Below are 24,277 nucleotides of genomic sequence, written 5' to 3'. Positions count from 1 at the left end.
GAGGTGGATGGAGCCCGGGCAGGTGTGCTTGCCTGCGTATACGCGGGTGGCTGTGAATGCCCCTGTGAGTGCATTGGCAGGGGTGAAATGCTGAACCGAGGGCTCTGTCCATCTAATTTCCAGCTCTGTCTAGGTATTTACACTGCGCTCATGATACCTTTATAAAACTTGCTCTCATCCAACAAATGATCTCTGCCTGCAGAGCCAGGATTTCCGCCCTTCTCTTCAGCTTGCGTCCAGCTTCTGGTATCTTCTGCCTCAGGAGGTTGCCGTTTAAATTATCCAACCCTTTTAGAAACCCATCAACGTTCCCTGAGCCTTAATGACCCTTTTCTTATGTTACCACAGAGCTGTTTGAATCCCATGCTGCACAGCATAAACTGATCATTGTAAGGACCAGGAAAGAATTTTCCTCCTCCTTTCTACAGCATTGCATTACTAGACGGGGCATGGGTGGGTTTTCGTCTTTGGCAGCAGTAAGAGCCAGTTACTGCTGGAGGCACAGTGGTGGACCGGGGGGCAAGTTCACGTGAGCAGCTGTGATGTGGACACTGCATGCGAGTGTGGCTCTGTGTGATGTCTTGCTCAGACCACCTAGAGCTGAGAGCCACTATGTTACCACTCTGCCATAGCAAGAGTGAGCGCTCTGCTGCTGCGAAGCTGTGCATCGCTTCCCTGGCTGCCTGGCCAGCACACTCGTCAAGACTCTGCCCATCTAAACCTTGCCTTGCAGGGAACAGTCAGTGAACCCAGCGCCCGAGTTCCCCAGAGACGTGTCTCTGCCGCATCCGGTCCCTCTCTTTGGGCACTCACAGCTGGTATTACGTTTGCTGCTTCCAAAGAGACAGAGCACACGCCAGCCTGTTAGCTTAGAAAGCGTGCTGTGTTTTGTTTGTACCCAGGCCTGTCTCGTTCTCTGGCTTAGTATCACTTAAATCCTTGTACTTTAAGAAAGTTATTCTAGTTTTATGACTAACATTTAATCTTAGCAAGTTACAATCTCTGCCTAAGCAGTTTTCTTCACCTGGTCTACACTGAGAAGTTAGGTTGGTATAACTACATTGCTCAGGGTGTGAAAAATCCACACCCCTGGATGGCGTAGTTAAGCCGACCTAACCACCAGTGTAGAGAGCGCTAGGTCAATGAGAGAATTCTCCCGTCACCCTGGCTACCGCCTCTCAGGCTGGTGGAGTACCCATGTTGACAGAAGACCCCCTCCTATCGGCATATGTACACACACACACAACACACACACAACTCACTACAGTGACTCACTGCAATGGCGCAACTGCACTGCTGCAGCATTTTAAGTGTAGACAAGTCCTTGCTCACCTCAAGTTACCAGCATCTCTAGCCCACTGGACCCAACATTCACTGAATCAAACAGTGCTGTTCCCTAGGTGACGGGTAACTAAAAGGTCTTTTCGCTCCTCTTGTATTACCCAAAGTCCATTGTCTCTGCCTCAAGAGCCAGGAAGGCTTGCTGGTGTGCAGACTCCGTCCCTGCTATGATTGTTAAGCAGTCTTCTCCCCAGCTTGTTTAGCCTGATGGCTTTGTTTACCTTCTATGTAAATGTACTTTCATTGTACTCTGCCTGTAGCCAAGCTGGTCAGACTGGTAAAGGCACATTCCTCTGTCTAGGGCTGGCTGAACACGTCCTAAGCACACATACAGAACTCTTTGTACACACCCCATACATACATCACAATGATTTTTCAGGACCAGCTTGTCACCAGTTTACGTACGATACCTTATAGAACACCTTTGAGGTGCGTATTCTGACAGCAGTGTGTTGAGGGAATGAGTATGTCAGGCCTGATGTGAGTTACGGTATGGGGGGCCATCTGCCAGCTGGCACTAAGGGTGCTCCCAGGGTCACTCTGTTAACCCAAGTGCAAGATAGATCTCTGTGTGAGCACGTATGAACCTTTATAGCTGCATCTGAGGTTTGAACCTGTGGACTGACAGGCTGTTTGCTTCTCCTGCAGCTTCTTTCCTCCATCGTGCAGCAGAACTGGCAAGAAGTAATCTGCACATGTGACCTGCAGAGCTGGAAGGAGGCACTGGCCATCTTGTTAACGTACTCCAAACAGGAGGAATATGCCCTGCTCTGCGGTAGGTGGGATGCTTCATTTGGTGCAGAGTGCCTCCAGACTGTCTACAGAGAGAGATGGATGGAGCTTGGGAGGAAATATTTCGAAAATGGGCTAAGAGCTTTCCAGACAAGACAAATGAGAGCGTGACCCATCTGTGGGCTAAGGCAGGAGGGACAGAATCAGTGGAAGTGGGCTATATGAATGGTAAGGCAGGGCAGAGTCTCATGATATGGGACAAGGATGTGTCAATATCTCCTTCAGCCTGCATCCATGGCTTGGGAAGAGCTATGGGCAGAGAGGGCAGTGACTTCTACTGCTGCCCAGACCTAGGTCCTGAGAAAGGTGTGTATATGTACAGGGCTCATCCGGGAAGGGGACGGAGCTCCTAGGAAGAGGGAAGGTAGGAGGGATGCACCCGACCTGCAAGTGGTTCTTCCTACTGCTTGCAGTCCTCACACACTTGCAAGCCTGGGCACAGGCTGAGAGTCACTTGGTGAGGGCTCAGTAGTTTTCCTCTTAGAGCCTGTTTAGGGCTAGGATTGACCTGTGGGAAATGTGGCCGGCCAGGAATGAGCTAGCGATTGGGGTATAAAAGCTCTGGAGGCCATTACCTGGGAACCAGCCAGTGAACGGTAGCTGAATGACAGGGGTTTGCTATATTGTTTCCTTCCCTATTTAGCTTTAGTCAGGCTCTTGGCTATGGATTCATTGGTGACACCAGCCTCTGCACCATGGCACATTAGCTCTCTTCATGTGGCTCCTAAGTTGCCAGTGTGCAAAGCTATTGCACGATTTCTAAGAGCTGGGCAGGGGGAGAAGGAGCTGATGGGAGCAAATAAGTGGAAACTGCCCCTTTTCCTCCTCCCTTTAGATATGCTGGGGGCCCGTCTGGAGTCAGAAGGCGAGGGGCTGCTGTCCAGCGAAGCCTGCCTATGTTACATCTCATCTGGCAATGTGGAGAGGTTGGCAAAATGCTGGGTAAAAAACCATGAGACCACATCGCCCCTAGCTCTGCAGGTACAGATGTTTTGATGTGGGCGTGAAACCTCCATAGGCTAGGATCTGTCTGCAGGATCCCAAACAGATTGGAGCCTGAGCTCCAGCTTCTCCAGTCCTGCAACTTCCAGCTGTCTCCTCCTAGCCTAGGTTCTGGCTAAAGGAGCTTTGTGTTAAGTTGCAAGGAGTTGTCTGTTGGCACGAGATGGCCTGGATCAGCATGTGCTCAGCGGCAGGATGGGCTGCTGTGCGATGGACAGGGCGTGGTGGTGATCTGTCTGTCGAGGAACTTAGATGTCACTTACCAGCATGGTTTCTGAGCACCTCTGCGCATCATCCTCTCCCCTCTGAGAGCAGGGCCGTGCTTTCCCGGGTGTGGGGGGAACTGAAGCACTAGAAGTCTGTGACTGAGCTGGAAATGGAACCCAGTCTCCCAAGTCCCAGGCCAGCACCCCTGTCCACTAGACCATCGTTCCTACCTGGGCAACCCTCGGTGTCTTTGGTGTCATCCAGTGAGTCACCCATGGACACCCCTCTGCCAAAATGGCCCTCAGCCCTGTTGCCCTGTGCCCGAGAAATAGAATAGTGGTGTGTGTGTCTTCAGTGCCTCATCTGGTTCTGTTCAGAGCTGGCCTTTCCCCTCCTAAACTGGGACTCAGGACACCCCTTCACATCCCAGGAAGGGCCAGCTGATGATCACCGCAGCTAGCTCTGCTGCTGTGTCCTGTAGCCCTGGAGAGCCCTTCTCAGGACAATGTTAAACCCTTTCACGCCCAAGGTGGGATTTTCTGTCTCATGGAGATGCCCTGAGGAAAGCCCATTAAAGAGATGCTGGCAGGTGCGGTTTGGTTCCTTACCAGGAAACTAGCCCAGTCAGTTTCCCATCCCAGATCTCACACCCGAGCAGTGCTGCTGCTCTTGTGTTCCTGGCTCTGAAATAGGTTGTGCTGAATGAAATTCATTCCTGTTCCAAGTGTGTTCAAGGAGACCTTCCTTCTCTCCCTTGGGCTGACTTCTGACCCTATGCCACCTCGGGGTGTGTGTCCGAATGAGATGGATAGTAAAGCAAGGCTCACGCTCAATGGAGTACTTACGGCATATGTTGTGTCTTCATCCCGCCCTGTCAGGACCTGGTGGAGAAAGTGATGGTGCTGAGCAGGTCCATTGAGATGCTCCGAGGCTCCGCGGGGCCAACCCTGGGCCCTGTCTTGGCAGAGCGGGTCACCCAATATGCCAGCCTCTTGGCATCGCAGGGGTGTTTGGCGGCAGCAATGAGCTATCTACCCCGCAGCTCTGATGAGGTAGGTGAAAAATGGATAGGCGGAGAAGGTGCTGGAGAGTGTTGTACGCTGGCTCTCTACACCGCAACTTCCAACAGGAAGCTGTAGATTCTGAGTAAGGTGGAATCTTTCCCTTGGGGGTGGTGCTCTCAGTTTTCCTTGGGAGCATCATCTGCCTCAAAGAGTCTCGTCTGGCGCCGTAGAGGCCAGGGCAGGTGCGGGGATCTCCGTGCTGCTCCTTGCAGTTCTTGGCAGCTAATAACCAAAAGGCTGGTGGGGCAGGCATGGGTGGGAGGGTGCTTCACAGGGTTTGGTGATCCACTTTGGAGGAAGGGAAAAACTTGGCGGGCCCCCAAGTGGGAGAAAGCCCTGGAGGTTGGGGAGCCTTGGCATGGCTTCAGAGAGCTCTCCCAACGGAGATCAGGGTGGTGTCTTGGATCCTGAAGCTTGCAGCTTCTCTTTAGGCCCCCAGGGTTGGTTATCAGGTGCTGTGTAGTGATGAAGGCTTCATGCCGCCGCCAGTGTATTGCACCTAGCGGCCTAAGGAGTTATTCATAACCCTAGGGAGCCTTCCACCTGTGGCTCCCGAGGCACTTCATTAAGTCTCATTTTTTCAGTTCCTGATCCAGCAGCTCCGAGACCGTCTCTTCCATGCTCAAGGGGAGAGCATGGGCGATCAGCAGCCTCCTCCTTTCCCCTATGCTCCTGTGCACGTTGGACCAGTTAGCCACCCGTTGCCGGCAGCCAAGAGCAGCTCAGCTCTGGAAGCGTCAGCCCACAGACCAAGTCCCAGGCATCCAGAGAAGGTAAGTCTCAAAGCCTAGTGCCATGCCCAGGGCTAAGAAGCACTGGGGAGTGGGAAGAAGACAGCTAAAGGAGGCTGATGGGATGGCATCTGTCCTCGGGCAGATTGGCGCAGCTGACTATAGGGCACCCCCAGCTCCATGGTACAAACCGCGTTAGCTGAGGGCTCTTCCTAGTGCTGATGGGCTGAAGAGAGTTTGGGGAAAGACTCGGCAGTTCTGGGGCACACAGGTAACCAAAGAGCCAGTCACTAGTCTCTCCCGTGCACCCAGCGTCTTCTTCCTCGTGGAGTGTGGCCTGCACAGAGGACATACCCAGCATGCAGTGGTCCATCTGGATCCCATTAGTCCAGACCTCCTGACTGAGACGGCACGTTTTCTGCAGTGCCCTGGGGTCCTGCAGGCTGCACCTCTGTGTTGAAGATGTGGGGGGCTGCAGCTGGCTCCTTTGTGCTTTCAGTAGGATGGGTGCCCCTGTCACGGGCTGAAAATACTGCCTTCCACAGCAGCCAGGTCCTCCAGAGCCAGGTCAAAGCAGGAGCCCAGCCGGAAGGGAATCAGCGTCCCCGTCCCTGGCTAAGGGGGTTACTCTGGTCCCTTTCCCGGGGGATCGTAGGGCCCCGCCCGTAGCTAAGGGGGTTACTCTAGTCCCTCTCCCAGGGGTGCGTAGCCTGAAGGAAGAGCAAAGGATGAGTGCGTGGTGCCCTTGCAGAGCTGGCCCTTCTGATGGGGAAAGAAAGCAGCCAAGCCCTGCACTGGTACGGCCAGCAGCTGCGGCCCTGGCAAAATGGAGCCAAGCCAAGTGCCTGGTGCCCGACCAGGCTGAGCAGGGCAGCCGTTGTTGGAGTCTCCAGTGTGCCCTTTTTGGGCAGGGGAGGCTAGTGACTAGCCACTAGTCACAAGAGAGCTGCGGCAGCGCCCGCAGTGGCCACAGCTCTTGTTCAAGCGGGACTGCCAGGTGGGGCTCACCGCAGTGTCTGTGTTTCCATTACAGCCCATGTACCAGCCATCCTTCACCCCTCCAGCGTCAGTTCAGTCTTCAGTGCCTTCACTCTTCACGCCTCAGCCAGTGCCCATGGCTCCTCCTCAGGCCAGCACTGCCCCCCCTACCAGTATGTACTCCAGAGCAGGAGGCCGGCCCCCTTACAGCCAGTACACCTCTGGCTTAGCACCAGCTACGGTTCCAGGGCCAGGTGAGAATGCGCCAGAGGCACAGCCTATAAAGCCATTGTGTCCATCAGGGCAGGGAGCGCCAGGTGTGCACTTTGGGCCCATGTCTGACTCTGTTCTGTACATGCCATAGTGCTTGCAGCTTGGCTGGGGAGCAGGCTGCTCCGAGTTCCCGTGCACTGCCAATCCCACGTACCTCGCTGCAGCTTGGCCATGTGCTCCTGGCTCGGTCAGGAGCCCAGGGAGAGGCCTCCGGTAAGCTGCGGGGTGGGATGAGGCTTGAGGATGGGCATGTGGGAGAAGGCCGGGCATGTTTCTGAGGGCATAGCTTAGGAGAGGAGGGTGCTTGCCAAAGCGGGAGGGAGGGCATGGGAAACACCCTCCCCCTGGTAGGAGAGGGGCCGCCAGCTGACGCTGTTCTCCTTGGTTTCAGCATTGTCCCAGCCTCCACCATTCAGCCTGCCAGGAGCCAGATTCACTGGACCAGCTGCCTTTCCCAATCAGCCTCCTATTTCAGGACAGCCTGGGCCTGTTGCACGCCCTGGCATTCCAGCACCGGGATCAACCTTCTTCCCTCCAGCCTCGGTCCCTGCACAGCGTCCTGCCGCAGCCTGTCCTCTCCCCATGGCGGGGCAGTCCCCTATACTTTTCCCTTCAGCTCCTTTCAGCTGCCCCCTGGGTGTGGGCTACCCTCAGGGGGGCCCTGGAGCTCCTAGCATCCCTCCCCCTCCCACCGGTGAGTATAGTTTGGGTGTCTTCGTCCATGCCCATCCCACATGGGATCCGGTAACGAGGGTCTGTTGTACCAGGAAGCTGGCAGCTGGAGCTCTCTGACTGGGCTAAGAGAACTCGTGGCGTTAGGGCTGGGGTCGCTGAAGTGCTGAGACCCCCAGTTCTGGTGAAACACTGTTAAGAAGACTGACTCACTCAGGCTCCTCCGCGTTTCCATCCTGCTCCCCACAACCTTGGGAGGAGCTGACCCGGCACGGTCCCAGTGTGCGCTGGGGAAACCACTGCTTCAGTGGCAGCTCCATTTCCATGGGGACACTCCACACTCGTGCTCCGACCCTGGTGAGGGGTCATCTCTCCACTGGCATCCCTGCTTAGCTAATCAGGATGATGGGTGCCTTAGAAGTGCTGGGAGTGGTGGGTTCTCTCTCCAAGGAAGAGATCCTCGCTCACCTGGCTGTGGGATAAAATGCTTCCTTCTGTGGCACTCCAGCTTCCCCTCGCTCCTCATTTCCAAGGGGCTCTCCACTTGTTTCAGAGTCTCCTGGGCCTTGAGGGTTGTTCGTGGGTTCTAGTGATAGAACCACAGGCACCAACTTTTGTCGGCGCTGGTGGCTGCTCGCGCCCCAACTCTGCCCCTCCCTGCCCCATTGGATCCCTCTCCAAACCCCCGCCCCGGCTCTGCCTCCTCCCCCAAGTGTGCCGCATTCCCCCTCCTCCCCCCTCCCTCCCAGGCTTGCCGTGCATAACAGGTGTTTTGCGGCGCAAGCGCTGGGAGGGAGGGGGGAGAAGCAGGACCCAGCGGCGCGCTCAGGGGCGGAGGTGGAGGTAAACTGGGGCAGGGCGGGGCGGGGAGCTGCCGGTGGGTGCAGAGCACTCACCAATTTTTCCCCGTGAGTGCTCCAGCCCCGGAGCACCCACAGAGTCGGCACCTATGGATGGAGCTGTTTCCTGCCAGGTGGCTGGTTTGAATCCAGCCCAGCTGGGGAGTGATGTGAAGTCATTGCCACCTGCTGGCCCAGGAGAAACGAGCTGGTGGTCTTTGACTGGTCCCTGGTGGACAGATGTTTGCATTGCCTGTGACATCATCACACTGGATTGCAGCCTCAGAGGAGAGGCTGATGAATGAAGGTCATGGAGACCATCTTAGGGGTAGTCCCTGCGGGACATGACTGCAATACGTTGTTGGAGCCCAGGGGAAGGCTGCAGTGTTTGTGCCTGGGCTGTATCTTGTGTTGAGCTAGAGCCAGGAGCGTGGCCTCCAAGAGCTGTCAATCCAGCACTGCTCCTCGGAACCAAATTCACCCTGCTGCCAAAGGAGGGGTTCCTTGGATCCCCTAACCTGGCATCCAGCCTCAGCTGAAAGGGAAAAGTTCTAGGGTAAGCGGCTAGATTCTTGCCCCCTTAGCTCAGGATGGACCGAATCTTCTGAAATGGTCACTGGGTGCTGTTGGGATGTTACTGATGAACTAGAAGCTTGATGGTGACTCTGACTCCAAAACCTGCCTTGATTTTCAGGTGTCTTCTCCTGGCTAGATCCCCACCCAGATCCTGCAGGCAGTACGAAGAGCAGCCCCCTACCTCTGAGTGGGGGGAGGTGGTCCCGCTGCTTCCAGTGAGATGATGAGATTGCACGCGCGCGTGCTCCCTCGCAGTGCGGCGTCTGCCTTGCACGCCTGGGCAGTTGTACCAGTGGCTGTGCAGGAACCTAGGTGTCAGCATTGCGGCTTGGCACTGGAAAGCCGCACCGAGGGGCCAGCTGGGAGTGCCCGGCGTGCGTTTGTGGGAGGTGCAGATGTAATTAAGATGCTGCAGACCTAATGCAATTGGAGCCCAGGAATGTAAAGAGGGGCTCTTGGCCTCCAGCCCCTCTACGGCTTCCCACCCAGCCCTGGAGGGATTGGAGCATGACCCCTGTGTCTCTCTCATCTCCCCACCCTGGTGTCAGCTGGGCTGGGGAGCGGCTCCTCGTCCTCCTGCACAGCTAACAGCAGATACCACGCCTCATCTTCTTTCCAGTCCAGCACTATGCATCTCAGGCTCCCCGAGGCCCTTCCCAGGTGTGCTGGGGAGGCAGGTCTCTGCCGTGGATAGGGCTGTCAGGGAGGCATGGATGGGCTGGTTTCCCAGGGGAATTTGAAAGCCAGTTTAAAGCTGCTTGCCAGCTCCCCACCCTCCAGCAGCAGACAGGAGTGAGGACTGGGCTGGGGGCATAGGCGCCAACTTCTACTGGCACCACTGGGTGCTCGACCTCCCTTTGCCCCTGGCCCCGCCCTGACTCCACCCCTGCCCTGACTCCACCCCCTCCCTGCCCCCACTCCAACCCCTTCCCCAAAATCTCTGCCCCCTCCCCGCCCCTATTCTGACTCCTTTCCCAAATCCCCTGCCCCCCCCCAGCCCCGCCTCTTCCCCTGGACGCGCCATGTTCCCGCTCCTCCCCATCCCTCCCGGAGCTTGCTACAGCTGTTTGGCGGCGGCAAGTGCTGGGAGGTAGGCTGAGGAGCTGGGACATGGCGCGCTCAGGGGAGAAGGTGAGGCGGGGCGGGGAGCTTACCTGCCGGTGAGTGCAGAGCACCCACTAATCTTTCTCCAGCTCTGGAGCACCCCGGAGTCGGTGCCTATGGCCGGGGGGCGATGGCAGGTCTAAGTTCCAGTCCCGTGCCTGTCGCTGTTCCTGGGTACAATCTGCTGTGGAGCCGTCAGCCCCTGCTGCATTCCTGGGCATTGTTTTGCGGCTCTTGCTGTGGGGAGGGGGTCTTGTCCAGTCATCCCTAGTGAGGGTAATGCTAGGTGACCGCAGGAGCCATCTGCACAGAGGGGGCTGCGGACCCAGAATCCCTTGGGCCAGTCTCTGGAGCTTAGCAGTGGGAGGCTTTGCCTGCCTGGGCATTGGGCTATTGTGCAATGGCCAGTACAGTATGTAGGGCAGAACTGCAGGAACAAAGGGTCCCCACTACTATCCCTGCGACAGAGGCACAAAAATCCCTGGGGCTCCGCACAAATAGGAACACCGAGCTTGGCGTCGGGTCATTTGAGACCCGCAGGCTGAAAGCCCCAGGATTTGGGCTGAGGATGAAGTGTGCGAGGTCTCGTATCTCAGGGCACAGATTGTTAGTGCTAATGGGGCTGGGGTATACACAGATCGTGTACAAATACGCTTTCCGGAGAGCGTGTTCCTGATTTCTGGGGTCGGTGCCCCATGGCTTACCCCTCCCATTTTAGGGCCCGAAGACCCCGGTCGGATCATCCTGCCTGAGCTACTGCGTTACACTGGCGGTAGTGTTTCACCCAGCGATTCCTGCTGGCTAGGCTAGTGACGGGTGGCCGAACTAGATGTAGAGAGCGCCAGACTGTCGTTTGGAGAAATCTCCATTGCTCTCAGAGCGCCTCAGCAACAGGGGGAGGGCTGCAAGCCTGTTGGAGGGGGCCTGCTCATGGCAAAGGAGAATCCCTGGACCCCATCCTGGGCAGGGTTAGTCTTCCCAAGACTGCAGGAGACAAGGTGGTCAGGGTGCACCCAGAAGAGCCTGATGCTGACTGTAAGTTGCCCAGAGTGAAGTAAAAGGCTTCTGGGTAAAGCAGAGTTCATGCAAGGGCTGAGAATCGGGTTGGTCTAAAGCCCTGGAGCAGTGCCAGAATGTGCTAGCCTCAAGTGTCCTTGTGGGCATGGCAGCATTTTAAGACACGGTCTCTTAGGAATCACCAGAGCTAGAAATAATTGCAGACTTAATTAAGCTACTGAGCCGAACTCCTCTGAGAGTGATCCCTGAAACCCGCCGGGAGGAATGGCTGCAGAAGTATTCTAATAATCATTCAATGCACTAAGTACCTTTGCATCTTTCCCAAGTGATTAACAAGCCACCTCCTGTGAGCAGATAGGGATTGGGGTGATTTACTAAGCTGTCGTTTATTTCTAACTCCACTGACTCCTTCGATATTGTGCCTTAAAACGAGGCTGTACCCACACCAGCTCTTCTCTTAGTAGGAGGGCTATTTGGCTTGTAATGCTGAAGGGCTCCAGTCAAGGCTCTGGCCCCCCTCCGGATAGCTACTGTACAATCACTAATCAAGAGAGACTGCCCCAGGAATGTGCTACTGAGGTGAAATCTACATTGCGGGTGGGAATGGGTAATCTTTCCCAAGAGCTGGTCCCGAGCCTGCTATCGGAAAAGGAAAATCTCTCTTCCCCGACCTGCCCGCATTTCTGCCAGTGCTCCGGACTGCCCCTGTGTGGTGTTCGTTTCACTGTCGCTGTCACCCACAGCATGGAGCTGTGTCCCCGGTACTGCACAGGCCATGGTCTGGTTTTGTGGGAAGCCTGGAACTTGGCTCTGGACCTTGGAGCGCTTGAACACTGCACACATGTTGGTTCGGTCTTGGCGGTAGAAGTTTGCAGCCAGGGCAGAGATTTGGAAGCTGCGGACAGTTGAAGTCGGGGGGAGGGATAGCTCAGTGGTTTGAGCATTGGCCTGCTAAACCCAGGGTTGTGAGTTCAATCCTTGAAGGGGCCATTTAGGGATCTGGGGCAAACATTGGGGACTGGTCCTGCTTTGAGCAGGGGGTTGGACTAGATGACCTCCTGAGGTCCCTTCCAACCCTGAGATTCTATGATTCTATGAAGTGCTTTTCTTGTGCCGGTGGCATGAGACATGGCATGGAAACAGTCCACAGCCCACGCATGCGCTCCAGTTCCTGAAGCCAGAATTAAGGGACTCCTCCGGGGGGAGCAGGGGATCTCAGACTGTGGACCCAAAGTTGACCACAAAGCCTTTCCACGAAATGTTCTGCAACCCAAACAATGGGGGTTGAAAGGGGAGGTGGGTCTAGGCCCAGGCCCTTCCACTTACAGAGCAGTAAGAGATTGAGCCCCACCACCTTGGAGTTCTCTTCTAGTCTCATGCCTGTGTCTTGCTCTTTGTCCCCACAGGTCAGGAATCTTGGAACAATCCCTCTGCTCTCAGGGGAGGCCTTCAGAAAAAAAAGGTAAACCTTGGCCAAAGCATCTGCCTCACTGTACCTCCAGGGAGCGCAGAGTGAACGAATGGCCCCTCCCCACGTCCCTTTGTCACTGTCACCATCCCCACTTGGCAAATAGGGGAGCAGAGACAGAGTTGACTTGCTTGAGGTCATGCAGTGAATGACCCAGGTCTCCCAGCTGCCCGCATTGTTCCTCTGCCAGGGTGCCAGCCGTCTTCGCTTGGCTTCCCAGGACAAGTGTTTTGCAGTGTGCATTTCCCTACAATGGTGCCTCGAACACCGTCCTCTCTGCTGGCCCTCTCCCTGCTGTGCGTGCCGCTCTGCTACAGCACCTGGGTTGAAAGGTGGAGGCTGCTAGCGCGGTCTCCCGCCTCGATGGGAGCCGGGATCTTCTTCAGAGAATGGCGCTGTCGCTAAAACACAGCTTTCAGACCAAAGCCCCTCCCTCTGCGGCCGTGAGAGAAACCAGGCTAGAAACCTGCTAGCACCACCCAATTTAAACATGGTGCTTGGCTGTGCCCCGACACCACCCCTACAGCACCTCCTGTTGGAGTAACCTTGAGCTCCCAGTCACCAGTGCGGTTTACTGCCTTCTGCGGGAGACCTTTGGCTGGAGTTGCTGTGAGCTCTCCCACAGCCAAGTGGCCCTTGCAGTGACTCCTTCAGCGGGATCTGTGAGCTGAGATCCCCCACAGCAAATGCTCCTACACCATTTCCATCGCTGCCTCCTGCTGGCTGGTACAATAAGCAGCCCTCTGGCACACTCTCCCCCCCACCCCCTTTTGTGCTGAGCAGATGCTGGGGGCTTTCTGGCAGCTTGGCTGGGAACCTGCTTCAGGCTGTGCTCACTACAACAGGATTAGCCTCTCGTTAAAGCCATCTCCTTTTGATCTAGCCTGGTTGGAGCGAATCTGTCCTGACTCCCTGGCTTTCCGGGGGTGGGGTGAAGTGTTTGCAGGAGACGCTCCCCCACCCCCCAGATCCTGGGACTTTCCCTGACGCTTGGCGCTCTGTGCGGCTAATCTCAGCATTCATGACTCGTGCCGCGGCAGAGCCGAGTCGGCTTTCTGGGGAGCGGCAGTGCCTGCTGCGGCACATCCGTTTGATTGAACGATTTCAGAGAGCCCAAGGGGTTTCTCCGTGCAGCCCTGGTCACCGGCTGGGCATTGGGGGCCTCCCGCTCTCGTTCTGAGGGCCCTCGGGGTTTAGAGAGAGGTGCACATTGTGTCCTCGTCTGGGATTGCTCTGCAGATTCCCAGGCTCTTGAGCTAGCAAAGATGATGAATTTGGCCTGGGAAAGTGCAGACAACCCCCCGGTTCTCTGAAGTGGACTCAGTGCTGCCACTGAACGTCTTTTGCTGTTTTCTGTTCCCTGGTAGTTGTCAGAGAAGTTCACCCCTCCAGCTCCAATCACAGCTCCAGTAATGAGCCTCCCTACAGAGCCACGGGCCCTGCTGCCTCAGATTCCCAGATCCCAGGAACCTGGCCAGGCACCCCCGGGAGCACCCAAAGAAGGCAGCATGCAGGTAACCCAGGGGCATCACTCACACCCCAGACTCCTCGCAAGTGTGAGGAGCAAGCTGGCTTGTAAGAGCTTTATCGTTTGGTGACACTGGGGCTTGGATCTGTCTCTTCCCCACCGTAGCATGGCCAGGACCCCAGGGACCGCTCCCTGAACCTTGTAGGAAATGACCGCGTTCGGGCAGGGCAGGGGAGGAGGGAGTGAGCCATGCTGCGTAAGCAAGTCAAGAGGACCCCAGAGGGCTGCAGGCTGTAAGGGAACAAGCTGCAAGTGCAGCCATGTGTTCCCCACAGTGGCAGGGGAGTGAGCTGTGGGGCATGGAGTTCACCTGCCCTGGGCTCAGCACGCTGCCATTGGCTGCTTTTCATTTGGTGTCAGTTTCCCCAGCTGCCCACAGAGAGAATCGAGAGGAAGGAGCTGCCCCCGGAGCACCAGGGGCTGAAGACCACCTTCGAAGGGCTGGTGCAGCGCTGCAGTGCCGTCGCCACCGATCCCGTGAGTTGCCTTTGTAGCTGCTTTTCCTCCCGGGTTGATCTCATAGCTAAAGCAGAGGGCCAGGACTGGGGTCTTGTCCCAGCTCAGCCACTGACTTCTCTCCCTGCCTCACCCCATCCACTGGTGCTGCTTCTCTTACCAGGGGATTTCCTCTTCCCTCCCTCACACCCCCCCATGCTCTACAGTCTTTCTATGCCCTTCTCCGTTCCTGCAGAGCGGATACTTCTGCCCCTACTGAGCCTCTGCCACACAGCCCCTTCCCAGGGGCTTGTTTGTCTCCCCACGGGTCTCTAGAAGGGATGGGGATGGGCAGGGGGAGAAGTGAGGCCAGGGCAGGATATTGCTGGGAGCAGCCGGGCAGAGGCTGCCTCTGTCCAGCCTTGCCGTCAGGCCCGCCGGACTGTTTCTCGAGCAGCTGCTGTGGCCTGCATGCTGTGGAACAGGGTGGTTGCTCAGGGCTTGCAGTGCGGCGGTCTGGGCTGCATCTCTGGAGAGGGTGGAATGGGCCAGGGTCATCGCAGGCACAGCATTGTTGGCAGGTGCAATGGGGGGATATTTCCCATGGGGCACAGCCAGGGGGTGCTGTGGCGGTGCTTGTTACGGTCCATGCCAGGTGCAGCTGTTTGCAAAGCAGCCTGGGAGGAGGTGGGAGCAGATGTGGCATGGGAGGTTTGCCCCTTGCAGAGCCCGTGGTGAGGATTTCTCTTCACTTCAGAAAACCAAAAGGAAATTGGAGGATGCGGCGCAGCGGCTGGAGTGCTTGTACGAGAAGCTCCGGGAGCAGGCCGTAAGTGTGCAAACCCCTCCGCTGCCCTCCTGCGTGCCCATCCTTGGCCCCCTTTGCAAAGAGCTGTGCTCTCTGCGTGGCCCTCTAGAGATCAGTGACCTTTAACTCCTTCATCCCATCCCTCAACCAGCTGAGCTCCCCTTCTTCCCCAACACCCCCACAGCGGCGCCAACTCTGGCCAGCGTGGGGTGCAGGAGCCGTGTGGCTGGGGCACGGTGCAACGTGCTGCTGTTACAACATCAGGAGAGACTCCTCGTGTGTATGTCAGACAGCCAGTGACCAGTCAGAGGCCACTGGCCTCTCTCCTCCCCTTGGGCAGGAAGCAAACTCCCTGACAGGTGACTCAGCAGGGTCTTGGCTTAAGGCTGGGACTGGGTAGCTTGATCCACCAGAGAGGAGCAGGGAGAGGGTCCCAAGAGCCGTGGTGAGGCTGAGGGGTGGGGATGGCCCTTCAGGCCCCGTCACTGAGCAATGCCTACCCCAGCTATAGGTGTCCATCTGGTGCATGGCTGGCGTGGGGGGTTTACGGGTAGAGCGTGAGGCTGAGGCGGCAGTGCTCCTTCCCGCAGCTCTCCCCTCACATCATGATGGGGCTGCATGAGATCGCTCGCTGCATGGAGGCCCGCAGCTACCAGCAGGGCCTGCTGGTCCACACCCAGGTGGTGGGCAGCAGCAGCTTCAGTGAGGTGTCTGGCTTCATGCCCATCCTGAAAGTCCTCATGACCGTCGCCAGCAAGCTGAACGTCTAGCGCCTGGTGCGGAGGCGGGGGGCACCGTCGCCGTGGAGACCGAGCGGGATGGCGAATCCGAGCGCTGCGCTGCAGGCTCCCTCCAGCTCCCGAGCAGCGTGTGGGAGCCAGGCCAGCCCCGTCCCCCTGGAGAGACCCCATGGGGGAATGACTCTTTCCTTCCCATGGCTTGTCAGTGTTTGTATGGCCGGCCAGGTTGCACTGAGATCCGCCCAGAGCAGCTGTGTGTCTGCTCCACCCCCGGCCCCATACACAGATGAGAGGAGACTTTCAAACTGAGGCTGGCCCCCTTGGCCCTCTCCATGCCCCCTCGCCCTCTAGGCCGATGGTTCAGCAGGGGCGCGTGCTGGCCTCTGCTCTTCAACTGCCTTCTCCTCAGCACACTGCACCTGGCTGCCTTTTCCTTACCCTCCCCCACTGTGCCCCTTGAGCGCCTCTCCCCACACCTGACCCCTTCCGCGTCCTGCCCCGGTGCTCTCTGGCTCCCCTGCTCCTCGTGGGGAGCACCGGGTGGCTCTCTGGGCTCCCTCGCAGCATGCAGTGTTTGTTTGGAAAGCTGCACTGACTGGCCCCCAGCCTCACGTGAGCACCTATTCTGCTGCCAGCCAGTATTTTGTGAAAGCCCCTAGGCTGGGATTTCAGAGCTGGCTAGGGGATTTTGACACGTGGGAGATGTGCTAATCCCCTAGCCAGCTCTGAACACTTCACCCTAGATGGGGAGGGGCCCCAAAGCTGGGGGCACAGTGGGTCCCTCCCAGCCAAGTCTGGGACACATCCCCTTCATCCTGCAAGGCCCATTGGCACAGCAAATGGAGGGCCCTTGCTGCAGGGAATGGTGCTGTCTGAGCCGGAGGCCGTGCTGAGCCCTGGCTTGGCATTCGGCTGGCGTTGGCTCTAGTGAACCCGAGCGGTGATGGGGCCATGGGGTTGGCACTTGGGGGCACAGGGTATTTCAGGGACATGTAGCTCTCGCGCTGCCCAGCCCCCTGCTGGTGAAGCCCTCCCCTTACCCTGTGACGTTCCATGCTGTTTGACACCCCTGCTATCCAGTGCAGGGGCAGCCTCTCCCTCCCACCAGTTGGATCGGGAGCACCCCCTGCTGAATCGGGGTGCTCTGCCGGGACCCTCGGGGGGCGGGGGTGTCTCTCCCTCGCTGTGTCAGCACAAAGTGCCTCAATAAAGCTGCTTTTTGTGAAATTGGCATTTCATTCCTTGGCTCTGGGTCTGTCTCATCCATCCATCTCCCTTCCTACCCCCCCCCCCCCCCCCCCCCCGCAGCCGCTTATGAAGAGAGATCCCTTTGGGGAAGCTGCCATTCTCAACAGGGCTTGAGGGTCATCTCTGCCTTCAGGGGCGAAGGGCAGAGCCTGGCTCTGCAGCTGGCTGTTGGTTTGGGGCACTGCTGCAAACTGGATGCTTCCCCTGTGGGTTTGTGCTTCAGCGTTTTCTCAGGCATGCTGGGAGCCCAGGCTGCCTTGGTTACAAACCACTTACAGTTGTAGCACAGAGACAAAACATGTCCCCTGAGTGCTCTCCTCCAGTATTAAACCATCTGTCCTCACCAGGCTGGGGGGCCTGGGCTGGTTTGGGGCAGAAAGTGATCTTTGGGGTTTTGCACTAGTGACCACTACCAGGTATATTAGTGTGCAAGCTTTGAGCTTGTGTATGAGATCCTCAGCATTGCTTCACAGGTGTCGGTGGGGCTGCACCAGGTCACACCAGCTGAGGATCTGGCCCCTTGTCTCCACGGCAGTAGGCTCAAGCTCAAGTTTCTGCTCCCAATCAGGCAGAGTGGGGTTTTGACCCTGCTCCCGTGTCCCAGGGGGGAGGGCTTATCCACTGGGCACTTGGGCAGAAGGGTGCTGGGGCAGGATGTTTCATGGCACTTATTTTCATGCTGCAAAATAACTCTCCCATTCAGTGGATTCCTCACCAACACCAGTCTCTCATCTTACAGCCCTGCTTTAGTTTCCCTCAGTATTTTGAGTTTGAGTCATGCTAGCAAACTAGCTTCTCCTTCCTGGGCGGTACCAAGCCCTCAAACCAAAGCTTGGCTGTACTATGCACTGGGTCAGACTCACCAGCTGGCTTTCCTACTTCCACCCACCTGCAGAATCATACGCCCGGCCTGCAGGCAGCAGAACCATCTGTGTCCCCCTGACCACTTTAGCTGAGTCTCCTATTTCAGGAACTAGATTCGGCATATTGATCCTGAGCAGCAGAGTCATGGGTGCTCAACCTCAGCCTCTGGGTCTTTTACTTGAGAGAGTTTGCGTGTGTGTGTGTGTGCGCGCGCGCATGTGGACGGCTGAGACTATTCTTACTGCAAAACTGGTTTTTGCTCTTCACGTTCACTTTGCATGTGGGTTTCACAGAATTGCAAGGCACTGAACCAATTCAGGCACCTCAGGCTGGCTGGCACAAGGGCTGTGGATTCCAGTGCCGCTGGGCGCTAACCAAAGCAGAAAGGAGCAGTCGGTGGAGAAAGTGCGGGAATAGTTTGCAATCTGCATTTCCATTTTACTTGGCTTTTTTAATGCTGTTTGGGGGCTGACGTAACCCACGCTCTCATCCCGCTAACAACAGAGAAAAGCACTGTATCGTGGGTAAGGCAGTGGACTGGCACCCAGGGGAGCTAGGTTCCATGCCTGACTGCCACAGAGGCTGTGTGTGACCCTGGGCAAGTCATTTAATCCCATGTGTCTCTGATTCCCCATCCCTAAAAGAGCCAGAATAAGCCTTTCTTTCTCCCAGCCTTTGGCTGGTTCAGCCAGTGAGCCTGGACACTCTTTGGAGCAGGCCCCCTCTCCCATTGTGTGTGTGAAGGCCAGAACGAGATGGGGCCACATCTCAGTTGGTGCTTCTAGCTCTTACTTTCATGCAAATAATAATTCAGCTCCCAACTTGGCTCCCCCAGGCATTAAACAAGCCAGTGGAAAAGTGAGCACAAAGGCCTGAACTACATATACTGGATCCTGGGACCTGCCCAGCTGTGAAAAGTGATGGCCAGGCCTGTCCATCCGTCCCCTGGAGCCACCATGGGGCATTCCCTCCAGGCCCCTTCCTAAGGCTCTCTGAGCAGTCTGACAATGGGGCTTCAGCAATGGTCTTCCCTGGAGAAGCTCTTCCACAGCCCAGCACCCCTTGTTGTCAGGGATTCCCCCAATATTAAGCTTAATTTTTCCCTTCTTCCCATGGATCCTAGAGTAAAGGCCAAATCTTCCACGAACTAACCCCCTCCCTCCAAGCGTTTGCAGGCTGGTCACAGCACTTAGTGCCTTTCCTTCTAAGACAGAGTAGCCATGTTTGTGCTAATAATGTAATACCTGGCTCTTTCCAGGTGGAGAGCTCAAGGCATTTTCATCATATCTCTGTTTACAGATGGGGAAAGTGAGGCAAAGTGACTTGCCGAAGGTCGCCCAGCAGGCGAGTAATAGAACCCGGGTTTTTTGGAGTCCAAGTCTAGTGTTCTAGCCCCTGGGCCACGCTGCCTCTACTAAACTGTTTCCATTATGGTCTTCCCCTTGGCCTGGTGTTGGCTGATGGTGCAGTGAGGGCCAAGGGTTTACAGCTGCCTGGCTGCACGTCTCCACCTGTGGGCGCCCATACCGCTGGGTGTACCGCAGCGTCCCGGCACAGGGAGTGCGCGTTCCACTCTGAAAGAAGGGCGCCTGCCTTCCCAAAGAGTAGGGGGCCGCATGAGAGCCCCGAAGGCCCAGAACATGCTAATCCCGCTGTAGATCACATCATGTCTGCAGGCGAGGGTTGTGTGTATGTGCACGGTGGAGGCGAGATTGTTAGGCAGTATTTGTTTGTAAAGCCACTTGCTTGCAGGATAATACTTGCACTAACTTCTATTGAAGGAGCAGTGTGAGTCCTTGCAAAGTCCTTTCCCAAAGTGTCTTTGAAGCCAAGAACCCATTGAAAGGAAGAAAGGCCTGGAGAGGGGATTAGTTTGTTCAGCAGCTGTGAATTTCAGTGGGAGGCTGATGAACTCCAAAGTCTTTGTTTAAATTTTTTGTAAGCAGCTCGGCTGGAGTGAGAGACCCACACAGAGGCCGCGGCCTAAGACAAGAAGGAATCCGAGCGGCGGGGAGTTGAAAACGCCCCACAAGGACTTTTCCCAAACACTTTCGGAAAAGGTGTTGTGTGGAGAACGGCGGGGATTAGCATGTGAAATGGGGTTTCCATTGACTCCGGGCAAGGGAGGGGAAAGGGGCTGTCTTGGGGAGTTATTAGCATTTGGTTCCCGTCTGTGCCTGTCCGTTAAGAGGTTGGGCCTGGAAGGCAGCTGTTTGTGTGTCATCTGGGCAGAGGTGACCACCTGGGAAGCCGAATGTAAATATTTCTCCTCGAAGGAATGCACCTTCATTAAAACGCAATGAATACGGGGAAGCATCCAATACTGCGGCACAATGGCCTGCTGCCTTTGCCGCTGGGGCTTCTTGTGCCCGACTCACCCCAGGCCTGCTGCGTGGGTCAGTGCCCTGTGCAGCTGCTGGGCTGGTGTTTCGTTCCACAGAAAGGGGCAGGCGGAGGGGGCTGGACCCCCCGGCTGTGGCGCTCCCAGCAGGCCGCCTGCTCAGCCTTGGTGGGGAGGGGGAGATGGGGCTGCCCCTCGCCAACAGGTGTCACTGTGCTGAATGGCAGTCGCTGGGGAAGGCCAGAGCCTGGAGGCACCAATTGTGTGGGGAATAATACGGCCAGTGAAAGAGGGGTCTGGTTCCCTGTGGACTTGGCCTTGGTGCATTCCAAGGCAAGCGGGGAGGGGGGCGCGTAGCAGCTCTCGCGGCTCCCCGTTCTCCCCTCGCTGGCGGAGCAGCAGAGGAAATGGAGAGAGAGTTCCGGCCAGGAGGGGGGAAATCAGCCCTCTGGGGCTTGCAGACCCTCGGGCTAGTCCTGAACCCTCCAGCTCCTTCGGGTGCACCTACGCAGCACGCAGCAGCAAGCCTCCGGCCCCAGACTTGGGCTTGTGGGGCTCGGACTCCTGCGCTAAATCTTGCTGGGGAGATGCTGCTGCCAGGCGCTCAGGCCCTGACCCCCACCCTCCCCCAGGCCTGAGAGCCTGAGCTGCGAGGTCGGCACAGCATGGCAGCCCGAGTCCATCGCCCCAGGCTCGGGGCCTCGCTGCCGCCTGCTGTGTGGCCATCCCCGCAGGGGCCGGGAGAGCTCACCTGCTGAGGAGGGGGGGATGGGAGCAGAGGCTGCTAATGCAGAGCAATGACACTACGGCAAAGCGGGCAGGGGCCCGTCGTCTAAGCGGGGCTGGGAAGGAGGTCGAAATATATTGGTGGTGCTAGGAGGAATCCAGGGCGTTGTCTGAGTCTTTGGAAGGGGAAATGCACAGGCCCTGGTGCTCAGCTGGTGGCAGGGGCCAGGGCTCCTTGAGGTGAGTGGGACGCTGGCCACTGACACCAGCTGAGGGGCTGGCCCAAGGCATTTACTCTGTGAGCTAACACCCCAGTGTGTGCGTGTGGGCGGGGGGGCCCTGGAGAGGCCCAAGTCAGAAGGGCCTACTGTGATCTTCTAGTCCGGCCTCCTGTATAACGCTGGCCATAAATGAAGGAACGGGGAGGTTGCTTTGTCACACAGGGAGTCTGGGGCAGAGCCAGGAACTGGACCTGCTCTCCTGGGTCTACTGGCCAGGCTTCCAGTCCAGCCAGGGCCTACACCAGTGACCACCCTTGTCAGACTAACAGGCTAACACGGCTGGTGCTCTGAAACCCACCCTTGTCTTGTGACTCTTGGCTAGCAGAGACCTGGGGTGGGTTTGAACCAATGACTGGGTACTGAGGGTTACCACCTGGCTGGTATTTGACCGGCCTGGGCGGGTTTTTTATGGATTTGCCAGTGTCCAGAAAAATAATTTAATCTGCCCGAGGGGGATGGGGGTGTTACATGGGTCTAAAGATTTGCATTATTACCACAAGGCAGTGGGGTAGCTAATGGTAAAAGCGTCTGTGCCCAGATAAAGATGCTGCCGTGTTCCCACTGCCACCGTTTAAGAGATAACAGATCAAAACCGTTGAACATACAGCAGCTGGCTGCCTACCAACATGCGAGCGCACCGCACATGTGAAAGAGAGGGTTTGAGTCACGCAAGAGTGAGGAGACGTGCGACGTTATCAATCTTATCTATGGGTGTTCTCTGGCTAGACAGTATGTAGATAGCCATGGATTTTTCACCTTCAGTCCATTTGGTATGATGCCCATCCATTTGCATTTGGAAAGGAAGATGATATCTGTCTAGATACTATCAGTGGCTGTTGAAGGTGGGGTTGTGGAGTTGCCTTGTGGCTGGGGGTTGGGGTTGTGGTGGGCTTGCCTTGGTGGGGGAGGGGAGTGCCAGGTTTTTTTGCATTTCAAAGATGGTAACCCTAAGCCCTGACCATCTGTATGCCCCAGTCCCAGCCCCCGAGCCAACCAGCCCCCAGGAGGGGAGGGGCATGTTGGAAGCCATTTGGATACCATGGTGAGGAGCATGCTATATATCTGAAGATTAGGTCAGCCTGTGCATGGTATGGGCCCTGCAAAGGTACTGGAGGGGAGTACATGGAGGTGTTTACCCCTCTTGTGAATGGGGCCGTTTGATGGAGAGAAAGCAGCTTCCTGGGGTCCTGCCTGCTTGCAGCGTGTAGGAGAGAGACAAGAAGGGACTTCGCAGCCCCCAGCTCCCATGGCTCAGAGGCACTCTTGCTTCCTCGCATATTGGGCCTAAGCCCAAGGTCTTGCCGCCGTGTGCTCATCGCTGCAGGGTGCTATAGGCCAGGATGAATGTTCCCTCCGGGTGCCTGAGAAATTATATTCTCCAGTTCCCCCCCGCAGGACAATGCCTCGTGGGGCTGCTGTCGCGAGGTGGTTGCATTTGTGATGGCCGAGCACTGCCCACAGCTAGTCTAGAACACCCCGGGGCCCCTCCCACTGAGAGGAGGCACCTAACGAGTGAAGACAGTGTTGCCAGTTCTGAAATGCGCCCACGCTGGGCTCCAGGGGCAGGGTCAGGAGCAGAACGAACCCTCCTCCTCCCCTAGACAGCCCATCACAATCCCCTTTGCTCTGCCCCCCTCACCTCCTTCTCTGGGACAGGAGCTAGACCCGGCAGCCTGGCTTGAAGAGCAGCAGGCCCAGGCTGCCGACGCTGAGCCCCTCCCACTGGAGCTGTTTCGGGGTGGGGGGAGAGGAAGGGGTTCGAGCCACTTGAGCAGCCCCGCCCGCCCCCTGGACAAGTTGACTCTCCTTCGCTGTCAGCGGCGTGGGAGGCAGCTGCCCAATGGGACTGAATCCGAGGGACGCTTGCACACGCAGAGACACCCACGCTAGCTCACTAACAATGCTGGCGAAGCTGCAGCAGCCCGGGCAGTGGCATGCGCTAGCCGCCTGGGTCCATGCCTCGCATCTGGGGCGGGCCTGTACGTGGGCAGCTGGCCTGGGTCGCTGCTCGCGCTGGGGCGGCTGCACCGCTAGTGTTATTCAAGCGAGCTGCACCAAAGCTAACTCGGGGACGTGCACACGCACTGCAGTCACACGGTGCATTGCTCTGTAGCCCCACCCTGAGAGATCACGGTGAGCAAAACTGCGCCAGTCTCCAGGTCTCAGGCCGGCTTGCCTGGCAGCCAGGAATGCCGGATATTGGCCGAGATGCATTGGCACAACCTTCTCAATGACTTTTCCTCAAAACAGTGAGTTGAGACAGGACCATAGTAGGTGAGATCATCCGTCTCAGCAGCTGGTTTCCTACACCGAGGCCTGACCGTTGCTTTAAGAGGGGCTGTCCCCTGACATCCCATCACATGGCATTGGCAATCTCCTCCAATACCAGACGCAGTTCCTCTCTATGGGTCTTCCCCAGGCACTGAGGACATTGAGCCAGTTCCCAGGCTGCAGCTCAAAGCTCCCTCAACGTCTCCAGAGCTCAGCGCGTGAGCCCAGCTGCAGCTCACTCCGGGAAGACTCGGTGTTTGTTTGCCCCCCGCCCCAGGGAACACAGCTGCCCCGGAGGCAGAGCTTGGTCTGGATCCAAGTGATCTCTTCTGAGGTCGCTCGGACACTCACGGCATGACCTGGAAGCAGCTGGAGGCACCCCAGCAGGGTCTGTCCATTGCTGCTTGGCAGGTGCTGCGTTGGAGGCAAAGGACCCGTTTTGTGCTTCCCGCTCAGCCAGGTGCCCAGTTGTCAGTGTCTAGCCACAGGTGGCAAGGGAGCTCCTCTGCTTGCGCCACCTCCCACAGCAGCTGTCCCAGGCCGTCTGTCTGCTGCGCTGGCTTGAGAGACTGATGCTGGGGAAGGGGCTAATGAGGGGCTATCAGAGGGCTACCCAACAGGGAACGGTGACATCGACCAGGCAGCTGCACCGTGATCTTCCCTGGCACCTTCGACAGCCCAGCCAGGGCTGCTGCCCTCAGAGGGTGGATGATAGAAGGGTCTCCCGAGCACCAGCGGGAAACATGAGCCCGTGCCTCCGCCTGGAGTCAGTCAGGTCCAGGCAGGGGTAACCTCCACTCGCCCATTGCCCAGCCCCACCCCCGAACCACACCCGGGCTGCTCTGGGCGCTGAACGGGACGGACGTGCGCTGGCAAGTTAGCCCCAAAGAATCCTCAGCCGCACTCTCCTGGGTTTCCCAGCCGGGGGATTTGCCGGGGGCGGTCCATGAAATAAGGTGGAGGGATTCAGT

General features: G+C 57.2%; 1 protein-coding gene across 6 annotated transcripts in view; it reads left to right on the top strand.

Moving 5' to 3' along the window:
- Window positions 1-16,802, top strand: part of SEC31B (SEC31 homolog B, COPII coat complex component) — a 39,978-nt gene extending 23,176 nt beyond the window's left edge. For 4 of the 6 annotated variants that reach the window (XM_037905234.2, XM_043550347.1, XM_043550348.1 and 1 more), the window contains 11 exons: window positions 1,990-2,116; window positions 2,969-3,114; window positions 4,221-4,394; window positions 4,991-5,179; window positions 6,171-6,369; window positions 6,780-7,082; window positions 12,003-12,058; window positions 13,432-13,578; window positions 13,953-14,069; window positions 14,785-14,856; window positions 15,426-16,802. In XM_037905234.2, coding sequence (XP_037761162.1) covers window positions 1,990-2,116; window positions 2,969-3,114; window positions 4,221-4,394; window positions 4,991-5,179; window positions 6,171-6,369; window positions 6,780-7,082; window positions 12,003-12,058; window positions 13,432-13,578; window positions 13,953-14,069; window positions 14,785-14,856; window positions 15,426-15,605 — 1,710 coding nt within the window. In that variant the 3' untranslated portion in view covers window positions 15,606-16,802. Of the gene's footprint in view, window positions 1-1,989; window positions 2,117-2,968; window positions 3,115-4,220; window positions 4,395-4,990; window positions 5,180-6,170; window positions 6,370-6,779; window positions 7,083-8,593; window positions 8,691-12,002; window positions 12,059-13,431; window positions 13,579-13,952; window positions 14,070-14,784; window positions 14,857-15,425 lie in introns of all 6 variants that reach the window. The other 2 variants (XR_006291989.1, XM_037905237.2) reach the window with 2 other exon arrangements.
- Window positions 16,803-24,277: the final 7,475 nt, after the last annotated feature.

This window comes from Chelonia mydas, chromosome 7, assembly GCF_015237465.2.
Source record: "Chelonia mydas isolate rCheMyd1 chromosome 7, rCheMyd1.pri.v2, whole genome shotgun sequence".
NCBI lineage: Eukaryota > Metazoa > Chordata > Testudines > Cheloniidae > Chelonia > Chelonia mydas.
Note: the sequence above shows the minus strand (reverse complement) of the source record. Positions and strands in the feature narration are given on the sequence as shown.